The 16029-nt window shown below is 51.5% G+C and overlaps 1 protein-coding gene across 1 annotated transcript in view; it reads left to right on the top strand.

Annotated features, from left to right (window-relative positions):
- LOC142905602 (uncharacterized) overlaps positions 1 to 16029 on the top strand; it is a 155734-nt gene that overhangs the window by 49842 nt on the left and 89863 nt on the right. The window contains exon 3 of the mRNA XM_076052232.1: positions 805 to 1897. Within this exon, the coding sequence (XP_075908347.1) occupies positions 805 to 1897 (1093 nt within the window). The remainder of the gene's footprint in view (positions 1 to 804; positions 1898 to 16029) is intronic.

Raw genomic sequence — 16029 nt, forward strand, 5'->3', positions numbered from 1 at the left:
GGTGGTGGCGATGGTGGTGAAGGTGATCACGGTGTGGGGAGCGGTGGTGCAGCGGTTAGCGCGCTGCGCTACGATTCCCGGCGACCCGAGTTCGATTCCCGCTCACGGTCAACACCGGTGACGATCATTTGAACCGGTCCTGGGGCCTACCCTAGGTCGACGTAGCCTCAAATTAGTACTCGGTGAACATCGTCGCTGGAGATACAAAGGCAGCCGGGCGTGGTTCTGGCCATCTAACCCCCCCACCCCCCACCCAGACCGTCATAAGTTGCTGCTCGCTGCAACGGCACTTGCCCCAAAAAGTCTGCCGAGGCTATACGGGGGATCTTCGTCTGTGCCTCTGGTCCCCTAATGAAAACCCACCCAGGCGCATCAAATATACCCAGGAGGGGTGCGGCTGAGAAGTTGCTTAATGCAATTAACACCTAGCAGAACGAGCACTGCCACATTAATTACTCTCTCACTCGCTAAAGAGACGCACACACGCACCGGGTCACAACCACGGTGGTGGTTGTGTGTGTGTGTGTCACCATTGGGGAGACAAAGGCGGCCGGGGCCAGGGTGCCGGCCATCATAGGTGCTGCCGCTTGCCAAACGCACATGCCCCAACGGTCCGTCGAGGCTATACGGGGGATCTTTGTCTTTGTACCTGAGTGTGTCCTCATTTCATCGCTTTCAATGGGAACGCGCCAGGTACTCAATTGAGGCTAAGTCGACCTAGGAGAGGTCCACGACCCGATCAGATAATCGTCACTTGGTGTTGGCCGTGAGTGGAAATCGATCCCGGTTTCGTTCGGTTCGTAGCGCAGCGCGCAAACCGCTACTCATACTACACACACGCAGGCACACAGCCACATACATACAGGCATACAGGGACATACACACAGGTACACAGAGACACACACACAGATACACAGAGACACATACACAGATACACAGAGACACACACACACACAGGGACATACACACAGGCACACAGAGACACACACACAGGCACACAGGGACATACACACAGGTACACAGAGACACACACACAGGCACACAGAGACATACACACAGGTACACAGGGACATACACACAGATACACAGAGACACACACACACACAGGCACACAGAGACACACACACAGGCACACAGGGACATACACACAGGTACACAGAGACACACACACACACAGGCACACAGACACATACACACAGGCACACAGGGACATACACACAGGCACACAGAGACATACACACAGGCACACAGAGACACACACACAGGTACACAGAGACATACACACAGGCACACAGAGACATACACACAGGCACACAGAGACATACACACAGGCACACAGAGACATACACACAGGCACACAGAGACATACACACAGGTACACAGAGACACACACACACAGATACACAGAGACACACACACAGATACACAGAGACACACACACACAGGCACACAGGGACATACACACAGGTACACAGAGACACACACACACAGGCACACAGACACATATACACAGGCACACAGGGACATACACACAGGCACACAGAGACATACACACAGGCACACAGAGACACACACACAGGCACACAGAGACATACACACAGGCATACAGAGACATACACACAGGCACACAGAGACATACACACAGGCATACAGAGACATACACACAGGCACACAGAGACATACACACAGGCACACAGAGACATACACACAGGCACACAGAGACATACACACAGGCATACAGAGACATACACACAGGCACACAGAGACATACACACAGGCACACGCATTCATTCATCGTTTCATCCACAGGGCACGGATCCGCCATCAGCATTTGCCAAATGCAGTGGACGGGCCGTGACCCACAAACCCCAGCAGCACCGAATCATTCGGTCGCAAGGTGAGTGAATGGTCGCGATGCATACAGCTGCTAGAGCAGTGGATAGAGCATGCCAGCCTCGTATACGTGTACTGTGCGTGTCACCCTCTGCCAACAACAACCGCCATTCAAAGTGGCGGTGACGTCACCACGACGCTTGTGCCAGGCCATGTGCACCTTGAGGCCACGTGAAGTGTCGAACACCCGCTGGCCGGAGGTCAAGGGGCAGACCCAGGTGCCACGGGTCGACTGACTGAGATGACTGAAATGACTGGCTGATGCACCACCTGTGCCCCCTTCTGTGCCAACCTGCTGTGCTTTAGCCACCCGGCGCTCCGCTCGTTGTTGTGAGCGTCGAACTTCCGCCCTCCGTTGTTGTTGGCGGGCGACTGCCACCAACTGCCCAGTAGCGTCCTTCACGAGCCTCCTCCACAGAGGCCGATCTTGACACCGCTGGTACCAGTCATCGGCAAGTCCACTCAGCTCCAGGTCCTCCTGTACCATATCACTCCATCTCTTCTCTAGCCCGTGCCGCGCCCGTTTAGCCCCCTCGATCTGGCCGAACAAAAGCTGTATCGGCATGCGGTGGCTGGGCATGCGGGCTACATGACCCAGCCAACGCAGCCTTGCCTGCCGGTGGAGCTCACTGATGGGACCTTGCCCAGATCTTTTAAGGATTTGTGAGCTATTCACACAATTCTGCCTGGTTATGCCCAGGATGGATCGTAGGCAAGCTAGCCTAAATGTTTCTAACCCGCGAAGATGTTCCATTAAGGATGTCCACGTTTCGCAAGCCTAGAGAAGGGAGGGAATGACCGTGGCCGAGAAGACCTGAAGCTTAGTGTGGAGCGACAGACCAGGCAGCTTCCACACAGCATTACGTCACCGATGAAAAGATATTGCCGCTCGACTGATTCGGAGTGAGACCTCTGCTGTTAAACTGGAGCCGGTCATAAGCACACTGCCCAGGTATGGGAAACTTTCCACTCTCTCCACAACTGCCCCATCACCGATTGGGAGTTGTGGGGGTGGAGTGTCCAACAGTACAAAATACCCAGGCATGTGCTTAGTTTTGGTGGGGCTGATGGTAAGGCCCCATCTCTTAGTGGCACGCTCCAGTCTCAGCAGCAGCGTCTCCAATTCCTCCTCTGAATGAGCAGCTATTACCAAATCATTGGCATACATAACGTGGTTGAGCAATAGGGAGCCATCCCTTGACCGCACCAGGGCATTGATCAGCCTCCCAATTTATCAGTACCAAATGGAGATTCCCCCGGTACAGCTATTGAAGGCTTCACGAACTACGCGGTCAAAATAGATGTTAAATAATGTGGGAGCCAGAGGACATCCCTGTCGCACCCCAAGGTGTACAGGGAATGGCTCTGACTCCCGGTCACGTAGTTTTACCCGGGCCCGCTCACCATCATGAAGGTCTTTAATGATCGTGAGCAGAGGGTCAGAGACTCCAAAAGCACGAAGAACAACCCAGAGTCCAGGCCTACTGATGGTATCATAGGACTTGACCAGGTCAAGAAAGCAGAGATGTAGGTCTTGTTGGAATTCCCTACACCTCTGCTGTAGCAGACGGACAGAAAATATGGCATCTGTGCAGGACCGCCCTTCCTGAAACCGCACTGGGGCTCTGCAAGCCTCTCCTCAGCGTGCCTGGCAAGACAATGTTGAATAATCCTTGCCACGACCTTTCCCGGCACACTAAGGAGTGAGATGCCCCTGTAGTTGTTACAGTCTGTGCGGTCCCCCTTCTTAAAGAGGGGGACCACCAGGGCATCCTTCCAATCCTGCGGATCCCGTTCAGTGGTCCAGACTGTTGTCATGATGTCATATAGGGCAGTTTGTGCACAAACGCCACCCTCCCTCAGCATTTTGCTTGGGAGATCATCTCTACCCGGTGCCTTTCCTGGTCTCAGACTCCGGATCTCCATCAGTACTTCCTCAAAAGATGGCACCTAAGCCAGCCACTCACAGGGGGTGACTTCTTCCAATATTTGAGGCACTGCAGCCTCAGCAGTATCATCCCCACTTTTTGCCACGATGTTTTTCTGGCTGAGGGATTTCCCCTCCCCCAGGACCTCACAGAAATGCTCAGCAAATCTGCAAACTTGTCCCTGGGGGCCAGAGATTGGATCACCGTTTTTTCCCCTCGTGATGGTAATAGTTGTGGCGCTGCAGGTTACTTTTTTGATGGAGTTAAATAGAGATTTGTGATCGTGGGCCACTGAGGCAGACTGCATCTCCTCAGCAACCCGCAACCACCACCCATCCTTGCAGCACCTCACGGCTTTCCGAACCTCCGAGCGAAGGCTGCGGTAAGCCTCCTCATTCTCTGACATGGGATTCTGTAGCCGATAACAGTGGGCCTGTCGCTTTTTCTCAACCATCCTGAACACCCCCTCTGTCAGCCAGGGTCTCTGGGGAGGTTTGGACCGTGTAACCAAAGCAGCCATTGCAGCTGCATGAGTCACAGTCCTAAACCTCGCCCATTTACCCTCGACATCAGGAGGAGTGGGGGACAATGCCAATCCCAACCGCAAGCGATGATGAAATTCTCGCTTGCAACTTTCATCAGATAACTGAGAACAGGCCACTTTAGGTTGGAATGGGGTCCTGGGTGTACACCCACCACCGGAGTGGAAGAATGGCAGGCGCATCTTACAGATGACAAGTCGATGGTCAGAGGGCAGGTCAGCTCCACGGTAGGTCCTGGTGTCAAGGACATGGGCTCGCATCCGCTGGTCCGTCACAATGTAGTCCAGCAGATGTTCTTGCTTGGACCCGGCATGCATCCATGATGTTGTGTGGATGCGCCGATGCCGGAACAGCGTGTTGGTAATTACAAGCCCATGGGCTGCACAAAAATCTAGCAGCCTTCTACCGTTGTTATTGAGCTGATCTGGCCCATGCCCTCCAATCACTCCAGACCAGGTGCCAGCATCATGACCAACTCGGGCATTGAAGTCACCCAACATGATGACTCTATCCCGAGGGGCCACTTTAGCCAGTACCTGTGACAGGGGGTCATAGAAGGCATCTGACTCATCGGCTTTGCCTGCATCCCTCCACGGATGTTCATCTTCGGTGGGGGCATAAGTAACCACGACCACCATTCCTCGCCTCCGGTTGATGGGAAGGCGAGCCCAAAGTAGCCTGGGGCTTACAGCTTCCCACACCGGACCTCCTGAATGCCGCATAGATCCAGGCGGTACCGGTCCAGCTCCCGACAGAGGAGTGGCAGCCTCTCCTCCGCAGTGAGCTTTCGAACATTCCACGTGGCCACCCGTAGTGGCTTTTCGTTGTTTCTGGAGAAGCCCCGACGGTAGAGATTCAATCTCCTGGCTCCGCCAATTGGGGTTTGGCCAGGAGACGTCATAGACGCCTGTCCCTCCGGGGCCTCCGGCACAAGCTTATTAGTTACATATTTAAGTCTTGGTTTAGTGATACATTTTTGAAGGTGGAGGGGTTACCAGCCCCTCGCACCCGTCCAGAGCCCCCGTTTAGCCACTGTGGTGGTCACATACGCCATGAGGGGAGGAGCCAATCGGAATTGGCCCTCTCCCCACAGCACTGTCCACGACAGAGTTGCCCGTCCGGCACCGCGAGGAGGTAGGGGGTTGTTTTGCCGGACTAACACACACACGCACACACACATACGCTCGCGCTTTCACAAATTATTCACACACCCACACGCGCCCACACATGCACACATACACGCGCGCGCGCGCGCGCGCGCACACACACACACACACACCTCCCAAGTCCGTCATTATTTACCTGTAATGATGTGCCCTGCATCTGAAAAACGCCGGGTAATAACTGTAAGGATTTTTTTTTCAACAGCCCCGTTTTCTTCGCTGAATGCCGCACAATCAGAGGCGGCAAAAAAAATAATAACTCTCCCCCCCCCCTCTCATCACCCCCCCCCCCCCCATATGGATACACGCCGAGTGTATCCGTGAGAGCAGACTTCTAGGGTGGAAGATTTGTGAGCCATTATGGAATCTTGGAAAATGACCCTCACTCCTGCTTGTCTTATAATGCGATCCAAAAAAAATTATATTTGTTGTAAAAAAAAAGGAAAATGAAAATATGGACGGATTTAAAAAAAGAAGAAAAGGAACTCACGCTGTTCCTGTTTTTCTTTTTGCTAAAATAAAAAAAATCAGAGGCGAGAATGAGCCATTGTGAATTATTACGTTCCAAGCCAATATACATGTTCGTGTGTGTGCTTTGCGCGCGCGTGTGTGTGTGTGTGTGTGAGGCAGGGTGTGTGTGTGTGTGTCTGTGTTCATGTGTAAGACAGGGCGGGTGCGTGCCTATGTGTGTCTGTGTGTAAGACAGGGTGTGTGTGTGTGTCTGTGTGTAAGACAGGGTGTGTGTATGCGTGGTTTTTGCGAGCATCTATGAAGGCGGGAGTGGCACACGAGGAAGCGGTTGGCCAGCACCACGCTCGGCCGTCTTTGTCTCCCCAGTGGCCATGTTGACACACCGCACCGGGTACAAATTTGAGGCCGAGTCGACGTAGGGGAGGCCCGGTACCGGTTGGACTTGAACTCGAGACCGCCGAGTTCGTAGGGCGGCGCGCTGACCACTACCGCCACGCCACCACCTCCACCACCACCTCCACCACCTCCACCACCTCCACCGCCACCACCCACCAACCCCAACACAGCCACCTCCACCACCACCATCACCTCCACCACCACCATCACCTCCACCACCATCACCTCCACCACCTCCACCACCACCACCACCCACCAACCCCAACACAGCGACCTCCACCACCACCTCCACCATCACCACCTCCACCACCTCCACCGCCACCTCCACCACCACCACCACCTCCACCACCACCAACCCCAACCACCACCTCCACCACCACCAACCCCAACCGCCACCTCCACCACCACCATCACCTCCACCACCACCATCACCTCCACCACCATCACCTCCACCACCACCACCACCACCACCACCCACCAACCCCAACACAGCCACCTCCACCACCACCTCCACCATCACCACCTCCACCACCTCCACCGCCACCTCCACCACCACCACCTCCACCACCACCAACCCCAACCACCACCTCCACCACCACCAACCCCAACCGCCACCTCCACCACCACCATCACCTCCACCACCACCCACCAACCCCAACACAGCCACCTCCACCACCACCTCCACCACCTCCACCACCACCTCCACCACCTCCACCGCCACCACCACCATCACCTCCACCACCACCACCTCCACCACCTCCACCGCCACCACCACCACCTCCACCACCGCCACCTCCACCACCACAATCACCTCCACCACCACCAACACAGCCACCTCCACCACCTCCACCACCTCCACCACCTCCACCACCACCTCCACCACCTCCACCACCACCTCCACAACCACCACCACATCCTCCACCACCTCCTCCACCACCACCCCTTCCGCCTCCACCACCACCACCACCACCTCCACCACCACCACAACCACCACCGCTGTGTGAGAACACCTGGGCCCAGACAACCCCCGCCATCCTGCCCAGGTGAACCCAGACAACCCCCACCACCCTGCCCAGGTGAACTCGCTGCGCGTGTGGCCCTCCCCGAGGTGAGCTCCGGGGTGACTGCGCGTGAAGGGAGAGGGAGGGAGGTCGAGAGTGGAACCTCGTGACGAACTCCTTCTTGTTCCGATAGCAGAGTCGTGGGGTGTGTTGACGCTCCACAGCGAGATGTGAGATGCTTGTGATGTTGGTGTAATGTTGGTGTGATGTTTGTGTGATGTCTGTGTAATGTTGGTATGATGTTTGTGTAATGTTTGTGTGATGTTTGTGTAATGTTGGTGTGATGTTTGTGTGATGTCTGTGTGATGTTGGTGTGATGTTTGTGTGATGTTTGTGTCATGTCTGTGTGATGTTTTTGTGATGTTTGTGTGATGTCTGTGTGATGTTTGTGTGATGTTTGTGTGATGTCTGTGTGATGTTTTTGTGATGTTTGTGTGATGTCTGTGAGATGTTTCTGAGATGTTTGTGCGATGTCTGTGAGATGTTTCTGTTATATTTGTGTGATGTTTGTGTGATGTTGGTGTGATGTGTGATGTTTGTGTGATGTTTTTGTAATGTGTGTGTGATGTTTCTGAGATGTTTGTGTGATGTTTGTGTGATGTCTGTGAGATGTTTGTGTTATATTTGTGTGATTTTTTGTGATGTATGTGAGATGTTTGTGTTATATTTGTGTGATGTTTGTGCGATGTCTGTGAGATGTTTCTGTTATATTTGTGTGATGTTTGTGTGATGTTGGTGTGATGTGTGATGTTTGTGTGATGTTTTTGTAATGTGTGTGTGATGTTTCTGAGATGTTTGTGTGATGTTTGTGTGATGTCTGTGAGATGTTTGTGTTATATTTGTGTGATTTTTTGTGATGTATGTGAGATGTTTGTGTTATATTTGTGTGATGTTTGTGTGATGTCTGTGAGATGTTTGTGTTATATTTGTGTGATTTTTTGTGATGTATGTGAGATGTTTGTGTTATATTTGTGTGATGTTTGTGTGATGTCTGTGAGATGTTTGTGTTATATTTGTGTGATGTTTGTGTGATGTCTGTGAGATGTTTGTGTTATATTTGTGTGATGTTTGTGTGATGTGTGATGTTTGTGTGATGTTTTTGTGATATTTGTGTGATGTCTGTGAGATGTTTCTGAGATGTTTGTGTGATGTCTGTGAGATGTTTGTGTTATATTTGTGTGATGTTTGTGTGATGTTGGTGTGATGTGTGATGTCTGTGAGATGTTTGTGTTATATTTGTGTGATTTTTTGTGATGTATGTGAGATGTTTGTGTTATATTTGTGTGATGTTTGTGTGATGTCTGTGAGATGTTTGTGTTATATTTGTGTGATGTTTGTGTGATGTTTGTGTGATGTGTGATGTTTGTGTGATGTTTTTGTGATATTTGTGTGATGTCTGTGAGATGTTTCTGAGATGTTTTTGTGATGTTTGTGTGATGTCTGTGAGATATTTGTGTTATATTTGTGTGATGTTTGTGTGATGTCTGTGAGATGTTTGTGTTATATTTGTGTGATGTCTGTGTGATGTTTGTGTAATGTTTGTGTGATGTCTGTGTGATGTTTGTGTTATATTCGTGTGATGTTTGTGTGATATCTGTGTGATGTTTGTGTGATGTCTATGAGATGTTCGTGTGCTGTTTGTGTTACGTTTGCATGATGTTTGTGTTATATTTGTGTGCTGTTTGTGTTACGTTTGCATGATGTTTGTGTTATATTTGTGTGATGTTTGTGTTACGTTTGCATGACGTTTGTGTGATGTTTGTGAGATGTTTGTGTGATGTTTGTTTGACGTTTGTGTGATGTTCTTGTGATGTTCGTGAAATCTTTTTAAATATTCGTACGTATGTTGAACTCCTTTTGCGCCCTACGTAGCCAGCGGTGATAATTGAAGGTGCGGGGAAGGACAACAAACTAAACACAAAAAGCAGTTCTAATGAAATTAGTTTTCAATCTAGATCATGTAAAAGTGTTTCGCTCCAGTGGCATCCTAATATAAGATGAAAGAGCGTTCCAGACGGCCACAGATGTGCATCTGAAAGCACGCGAAACGGTGACCGTCTTAGTGTGTCTGTGATATGTTTGTGAAATCACTGAACCACTCACTCACTCAGCCATGCACTCATTCACTGGCTCAACCACTCAAACACTCACTCACTCGCTCAAACACTCTCTCAATGACTCAACCACTCACTCATTGGCTCAACCACTCAACTACTCACTCACTCGCTCAACCACTCATTCATTCACTCAACCACTCACTCAATGGCCCAACCACTCAATCACTCACTCGCTCAAACACTCACTCATTCACTCAACCACTCACTCACTGGTTAAACCACTCAACCACCCACTCATTCACTCAACCACTCACTTACTGGCACAACCACTCAACCACTCACTCACTCGCTCAACCACTCAGCCACTCATTCACTCGCTCAACTACTCACTCATTCACTCAACCACTCACTCACTGGCTCAACCACTCACTCACTCGCTCAACCACTCAGCCACTCATTCACTCGCTCAACCACTCACTCATTCACTCAACCACTCACTCACTGGCTCAACCACTCAACCACTCACTCACTCGCTCAACCACTCAGCCACTCATTCACTCGCTCAACCACTCACTCATTCACTCAACCACTCACTCACTGGCTCAACCACTCAACCACTCACTCACTCGCTCAAACACTCACTCATTTACCAAACCACTCACTCAGTCAACCACTCACTCATTTACTCAAACACTCACTCAACCGGCTAACCAATCACACTCACCCAGCTAACGCATTCACTTACTCACCAAAGTAAACTACACGTATATACATATTACAAGTTAGGGTCGGGATCGATCCCACGACCTCCTGCATACAAGGCGAGATAGTTAACATCTTACCAGCGCAGTGCCAGAGAGAGATATATGTTGTTGATGTTGGACAACACGAGTGTACTTATTACAAGTTAGGGTCGGGATCGAACCCACGACGTCCTGCATACCAGGTGAGGTAGCTAACATCTCGCCAAATAAATTGGATCGTTCTCTTTGCGAGTGACGTCCCGGGATCTTTAACGTCCACAGTGAGTGAAGCGGACGGCTCCCATGAGTCGTATTTTTGTTTTGTTTGTTTTGTTTACGGTTAATACAGCAGAGTAACTATTCACGTATTAACTAGGGCGGCTAGCTGGGTTCGAACCGCGTAGCTCTGCAGCGACAATGAAGCGCGCGGAATGAGTGAGTGAGTGAAGTGAGTGGGTGGGTGAGCGTTAGTGCGTGGGTGAGTGAAGTGGGTGAGTGGGTGAGTGAGTGGTTGAGTGAAGTGGGTGGGTGAGCGTTAGTGCGTGGGTGAGTGAATTGGGTGAGCGGGCGTTAGTGCGTGGGTGAGTGAAGTGGGTGAGTGAGTGAGTGAGTGGTTGAGTGAAGTGGGTGGGTGAGCGTTAGTGAGTGGGTGAGTGAAGTGGGTGAGTGAGTGAGTAAGTGAAGTGAGTGGGTGGGTGAGCGTTAGTGAGTGGGTGAGTGAAGTGGGTGAGTGAGTGAGTGGTTGAGTGAAGTGGGTGGGTGAGCGTTAGTGAGGGGGTGAGTGAATTGGGTGAGTGGGCGTTAGTGAGTGGGTGAGTGAATTGGGTGAGCGGGCGTTAGTGCGTGGGTGAGTGAAGTGGGTGAGTCAGTGAGTGGTTGAGTGAGTGGTTGAGTGAAGTGGGTGGGTGAGCGTTAGTGAGTGGGTGAGCGTTAGTGAGTGGGTGAGCGTTAGTGAGTGGGTGAGCGTTAGTGAGTGGGTGAGTGAATTGGGTGAGCGGGCGTTAGTGAGTGGGCGAGTGAAGTGGGTGGGTGAGTGAGTGGTTGAGTGAAGTGGGTGAGCGGGCGTTAGTGAGTGGGTGAGTGAATTGGGTGAGCGGGCGTTAGTGAGTTGGCGAGTGAAGTGGGTGAGTGAGTGGGTGAGCGATAGAGTGAGCGATCGAGCGAGTGAGCGGGTGAGTGCCGGCTTGCAAGCCAAAGCAACTTTTAAACAGATTGCTGTGTGTGAAAGCATGTGTGTGTGTGCATGTGTGTGTGTGTGTGCGTGTGTGTGTGCATGTGTGTGTGTGCGTGTGTGTGTGTGCATGTGTGCATGTGTGTGTGTGTGTGCGTGTGTGCATGTGTGTGTATGCGTGTGTGCGTGTGTGCGCGTGTGTGTGTGCATGTGTGTGTCCATGTGTGCGTGCGTGCATGCGTGTGTGTGTGTGCGTGTGTATGTTTATGTGTGTGTGTGTGCATGTGTGTGTGTGCGTGTGTGTGTGCGTGTGTGTGTGTGCGTGTGTGTGTGAAAGCATGTGTGTGCATGTGTGTGTGTGCGTGTGTGTGTGCATGTGTGTGTGTGCGTGTGCGTGCGTGTGTGTGCATTTGTGTGTGTATGCGTGTGTGTGTGTGCGCGTGTGTGTGTGTGCATGTGTGTGTGCATGTGTGCGTGTGTGCGTGCGTGTGTGTGTGCGTGTGTGTGTTTGTGCGTGTGTGTATGTGCATGTGTGTGTGCGTGTGTGTATGCGTGTGTGTGTTTGTGTGTGCGTGTGCGTGTGCTCATGTGTGTGTGTGTGCGTGTGTGTGTGTGCATGTGTGTGTGTGTATGCGTGTGTGTGTGTGCATGTGTGTGTGTGTATGCGTGTGTGTGTGTGCATGTGTGCATGTGTGTGCATGTCTGTGTGTGTGCATGTGTGCGTGTGTGTGTGCGTGTGTGTGTGCGTGTGTGCGTGCGTGCGTGTGTGCGTGTAGTGTAGCGGTTAGCGCGCTGCGCTATGAACCCGGCGACCCGGGTTCGAGTCCCGCTCATGGCCAACACCGATGATCGGTCCTGGCCCTCCCGTAGGTCGACTCAGCCTCAAATGAGCACCTGGTGCGGCCTGTAAACATCGCCACTGGGGAGACAAAGGCGGTCGGGCGTGGTGCTGGCCACCCACCCCCTCGTGTGCCGTGCCGGCCTTCATTGTTGCTACTTGCTCACAGCACTTGCCCCTACAGTCTGTTAAGGCTACACGGGGGATCTTTGTATTTGTCTTTGTGTGTGCGTGTCGGACGTGGTCGTGCGACAGCGGCTACGATCCCGGCCGTCCCAGTTCGATTCCAGCACCGGTTACGATTACTCTCAACCGGTCCTGGGCCTCCCCTAGGTCGGCTCGGCCCTAAACAAAAATGATAACCTGGCGCGGTGCGTAGAAACCATCAGCACGGTGGTGGGGAGACAAAGGTGGTCGGGCGTGGTTCTGATCACCCCACCTTCGTAGGTGCTGCTCGCGAACAGCACTTGCCCCAATCGTCTGTTGGAGGCTATCCGGGGAGTGGGGTATTCTTTGTCTTTGTGTGTGTGCACACAGAAGCGGGCAGATCGAAGATGCTTTGTCGGGAGCACAAAGAAACGGCAGCCTCCGTCAGGATGCCGAGCGGTGGTGATTAGCCCTGAGTGTCTGTGACGGGCGAGACGGCCTCATTGTGTGAGTGTGTGAGAGTGTGTGAGAGTGTGTGTGAGTGTGTGAGAGTGTGTGTGTGTGAGAGTGTGAGTGTGTGAGTGAGAGTGTGAGAGTGTGTGTGTGAGAGTGTGAGTGAGTGTGTGAGAGAGTGTGAGAGAGTGAGTGAGTGTGTGTGAGGGTGTGTGTGAGTGTGTGAGAGTGTGAGAGTGTGAGACTGAGAGTGTGAGAGTGTGTGTGTGAGTGTGAGTGAGTGTGAGTGAGTGTGAGAGTGTGTGAGTGTGTGAGAGTGTGTGAGAGTGTGTGAGTGTGTGAGAGTGTGTGAGTGAGAGTGTGAGAGTGTGTGAGTGTGTGAGAGTGTGTGAGTGTGTGAGAGTGTGTGAGTGAGAGTGTGAGTGTGTGTGAGTGTGTGTGAGAGTGTGAGTGTGTGTGAGAGTGAGAGTGTGTGAGTGTGTGACAGTGTGTGTGTGTGAGTGTGAGAGTGTGAGAGTGTGTGAGAGTGTGAGAGTGTGAGTGAGTGTGTGAGAGTGTGAGAGTGTGTGAGAGAGTGTGAGAGTGTGTGAGAGTGTGAGAGTGTGTGAGTGAGAGTGTGTGTGTGAGAGTGTGTGAGAGTGTGTGAGTGAGAGTGTGTGAGAGTGTGTGAGTGTGAGAGAGTGTGTGAGAGTGTGTGTGTGTGTGTGTGAGAGTGTGAGTGTGTGTGTGAGTGAGTGTGAGAGTGTGTGAGTGAGAGAGTGTGAGAGTGTGTGTGTGTGAGTGAGTGTGAGAGTGTGTGAGTGAGAGAGTGTGAGAGTGTGTGTGAGAGTGTGAGAGTGTCTGTGACGGGCGAGACGGCCTCATTGTGTGTGTGTGAGAGTGTGTGTGTGAGAGTGTGAGTGAGTGTGTGAGAGTGTGAGAGTGTGTGAGAGTGTGTGAGTGTGTGAGAGTGTGAGTGTGAGTGAGAGTGTGAGAGTGTGTGAGTGTCTGTGACGGGCGAGACGGCCTCATTGTGTGTGTGTGAGTGTGTGTGAGAGTGTGTGAGTGAGAGTGTGTGAGTGTGTGTGAGTGTGAGAGTGTGTGAGTGTCTGTGAGTGTGTGAGAGAGTGTGTGAGTGTGTGTGAGAGTGTGAGAGTGTGTGAGAGTGTGTGAGTGTGTGAGAGTGTGAGAGTGTGAGACTGAGAGTGTGAGAGTGTGTGTGTGAGTGTGTGAGTGAGTGTGAGAGTGTGTGTGTGTGTGTGGTGTGTGAGAGTGGTGTGTGTGTGAGACTGAGAGTTTGTAGTTGGAGTGTGAGTGTGTGTGTTGTGAGAGTGTGTGTGTGTGTGAGTGTGAGTGTGTGTGAGTGTGTGTGTGTGTGTGTGTGAGTGTGTGTGTGTGTGTGTGTGTGGGTGTGTGTGTGTGTGAGAAGGGTGAGAGTGTGTGTGTGTGTGTGTGTGGAGGAGAGTGTGTGGGTAGAGTGTGTGTGTGTGTGGGTGTGGTGTGTGAGTGAGTGGGGAGGTAGGGGGTGTGGGGGTGTTGTGTGTGTGGGTGGGTATGGGGTGTAGAATAGAGATATATATATAAAATATAGATATATAGAGATATATAAGATATATAGAGATATATATAGATATATAGAGATATATAGATACTAGAGATATATATATATAGAGATAAAAAGAAGGTGAGATTATAAATAGATAGATATAGAGATATACATATATAGAGCGATATAGAGAAGGAGATATAGAGATATAGAGATATATACGAAGGATATATAGGTGAGAGTGTGTGAGAGTGTGTGTGAGAGTGTGAGAGTGTGAGTGTGTGAGCGTGTGAGAGAGTGTGTGAGTGTGTGAGAGTGTGCGAGAGTGTGAGAGTGTTTGAGTGAGAGTGTGTGAGTGTGTGAGGGTGTGAGAGAGTGTGTGAGAGTGTGTGAGTGAGTGTGAGAGTGTGTGAGCGTGTGAGCGTGTGAGAGTGGTGAGTGTGTGAGAGTTGGTGTGTGAGTAGTCTGTGAGTGAGTGTGAGAGTGTGTGTGTGAGAGTGTGTGAGAGTGTGAGAGTGTGTGAGAGTGTGGTGTGTGAGAGTGTGTGTGTGAGAGTGTGAGAGAGTGTGAGAGTGTGTGAGAGTGTGTGTGTGTGAGAGTGTGAGAGTGTGAGTGTGTGAGAGTGTGAGAGAGTGTGTGAGTGTGTGAGAGTGTGTGAGAGTGTGAGAGTGTGTGAGTGTGTGAGAGTGTGTGATTGTGTGAGAGTGTGTGAGTGAGTGTGAGAGTGTGTGAGTGAGTGTGAGAGTGTGTGAGCGTGTGAGAGTGTGTGAGTGTGTGAGAGTGTGTGATTGTGTGAGAGTGTGTGAGTGAGTGTGAGAGTGTGTGTGTGAGAGTGTGAGAGTGTGTGAGAGTGTGTGAGAGTGTGTGTGTGAGAGTGTGTGTGTGAGAGTGTGAGAGTGTGTGAGTGTGAGAGTGTCAGAGTGAGAGAGTGAGAGAGTGAGTGAGAGAGTGTGTGAGCGTGGGTGTGAGAGTGTGAGAGTGTGAGAGTGTGTGAGAGTGTGAGAGTGTGAGTGTGTGAGAGTGTGTGTGTGAGAGTGTGAGTGTGTGAGGGTGTGTGTGTGAGAGTGTGTGAGAGTGTGTGAGAGTGTGAGAGTGTGTGAGTGTGAGAGAGTGTGAGAGTGTGTGAGTGTGTGAGGGTGTGTGAGTGTGAGAGTGTGAGAGTGTGTGAGTGTGTGAGAGTGTGAGAGTGTGAGAGAGTGTGTGAGAGTGTGTGAGTGTGAGAGAGTGTGTGAGAGTGTGAGTGTGTATGAGGTGTGTGAGGGTGTTTAAGTGTGAGAGTGTGTGAGGGTGTGAGAGTGTGTGAGAGAGTGTGAGAGTGTGAGAGTGTGTGAGTGTGTGAGAGTGTGGAGAGTGTGTGAGAGTGTGAGAGGTGTGAGAGTGTGTGAGTGTGTGAGAGTGTGAGAGTGTGAGAGTGTGTGAGTGAGTGTGAGAGTGTGAGTGAGTGTGTGAGTGTGTGAGTGAGAGTGTGTGAGTGTGTGAGAGTGTGAGAGAGTGTGTGAGAGTGTGAGTGTGTGAGACTGAGAGTGTGAGAGTGAGTGAGTGTGTGAGAGTGTGTGTGAGTGTGTGAGAGTGTGAGAGTGTGTGAGAGTGTGAGAGTGTGAGAGTGTGTGAGTGTGTGAGAGTGTGAGAGTGTGTGAGTGA

This window comes from Petromyzon marinus, chromosome 55 (assembly GCF_048934315.1).
Source record: "Petromyzon marinus isolate PM22_M1 ecotype Great Lakes invasive population chromosome 55, UKy_Petmar_22M1.pri1.0, whole genome shotgun sequence".
Taxonomy (NCBI): domain Eukaryota; kingdom Metazoa; phylum Chordata; class Hyperoartia; order Petromyzontiformes; family Petromyzontidae; genus Petromyzon; species Petromyzon marinus.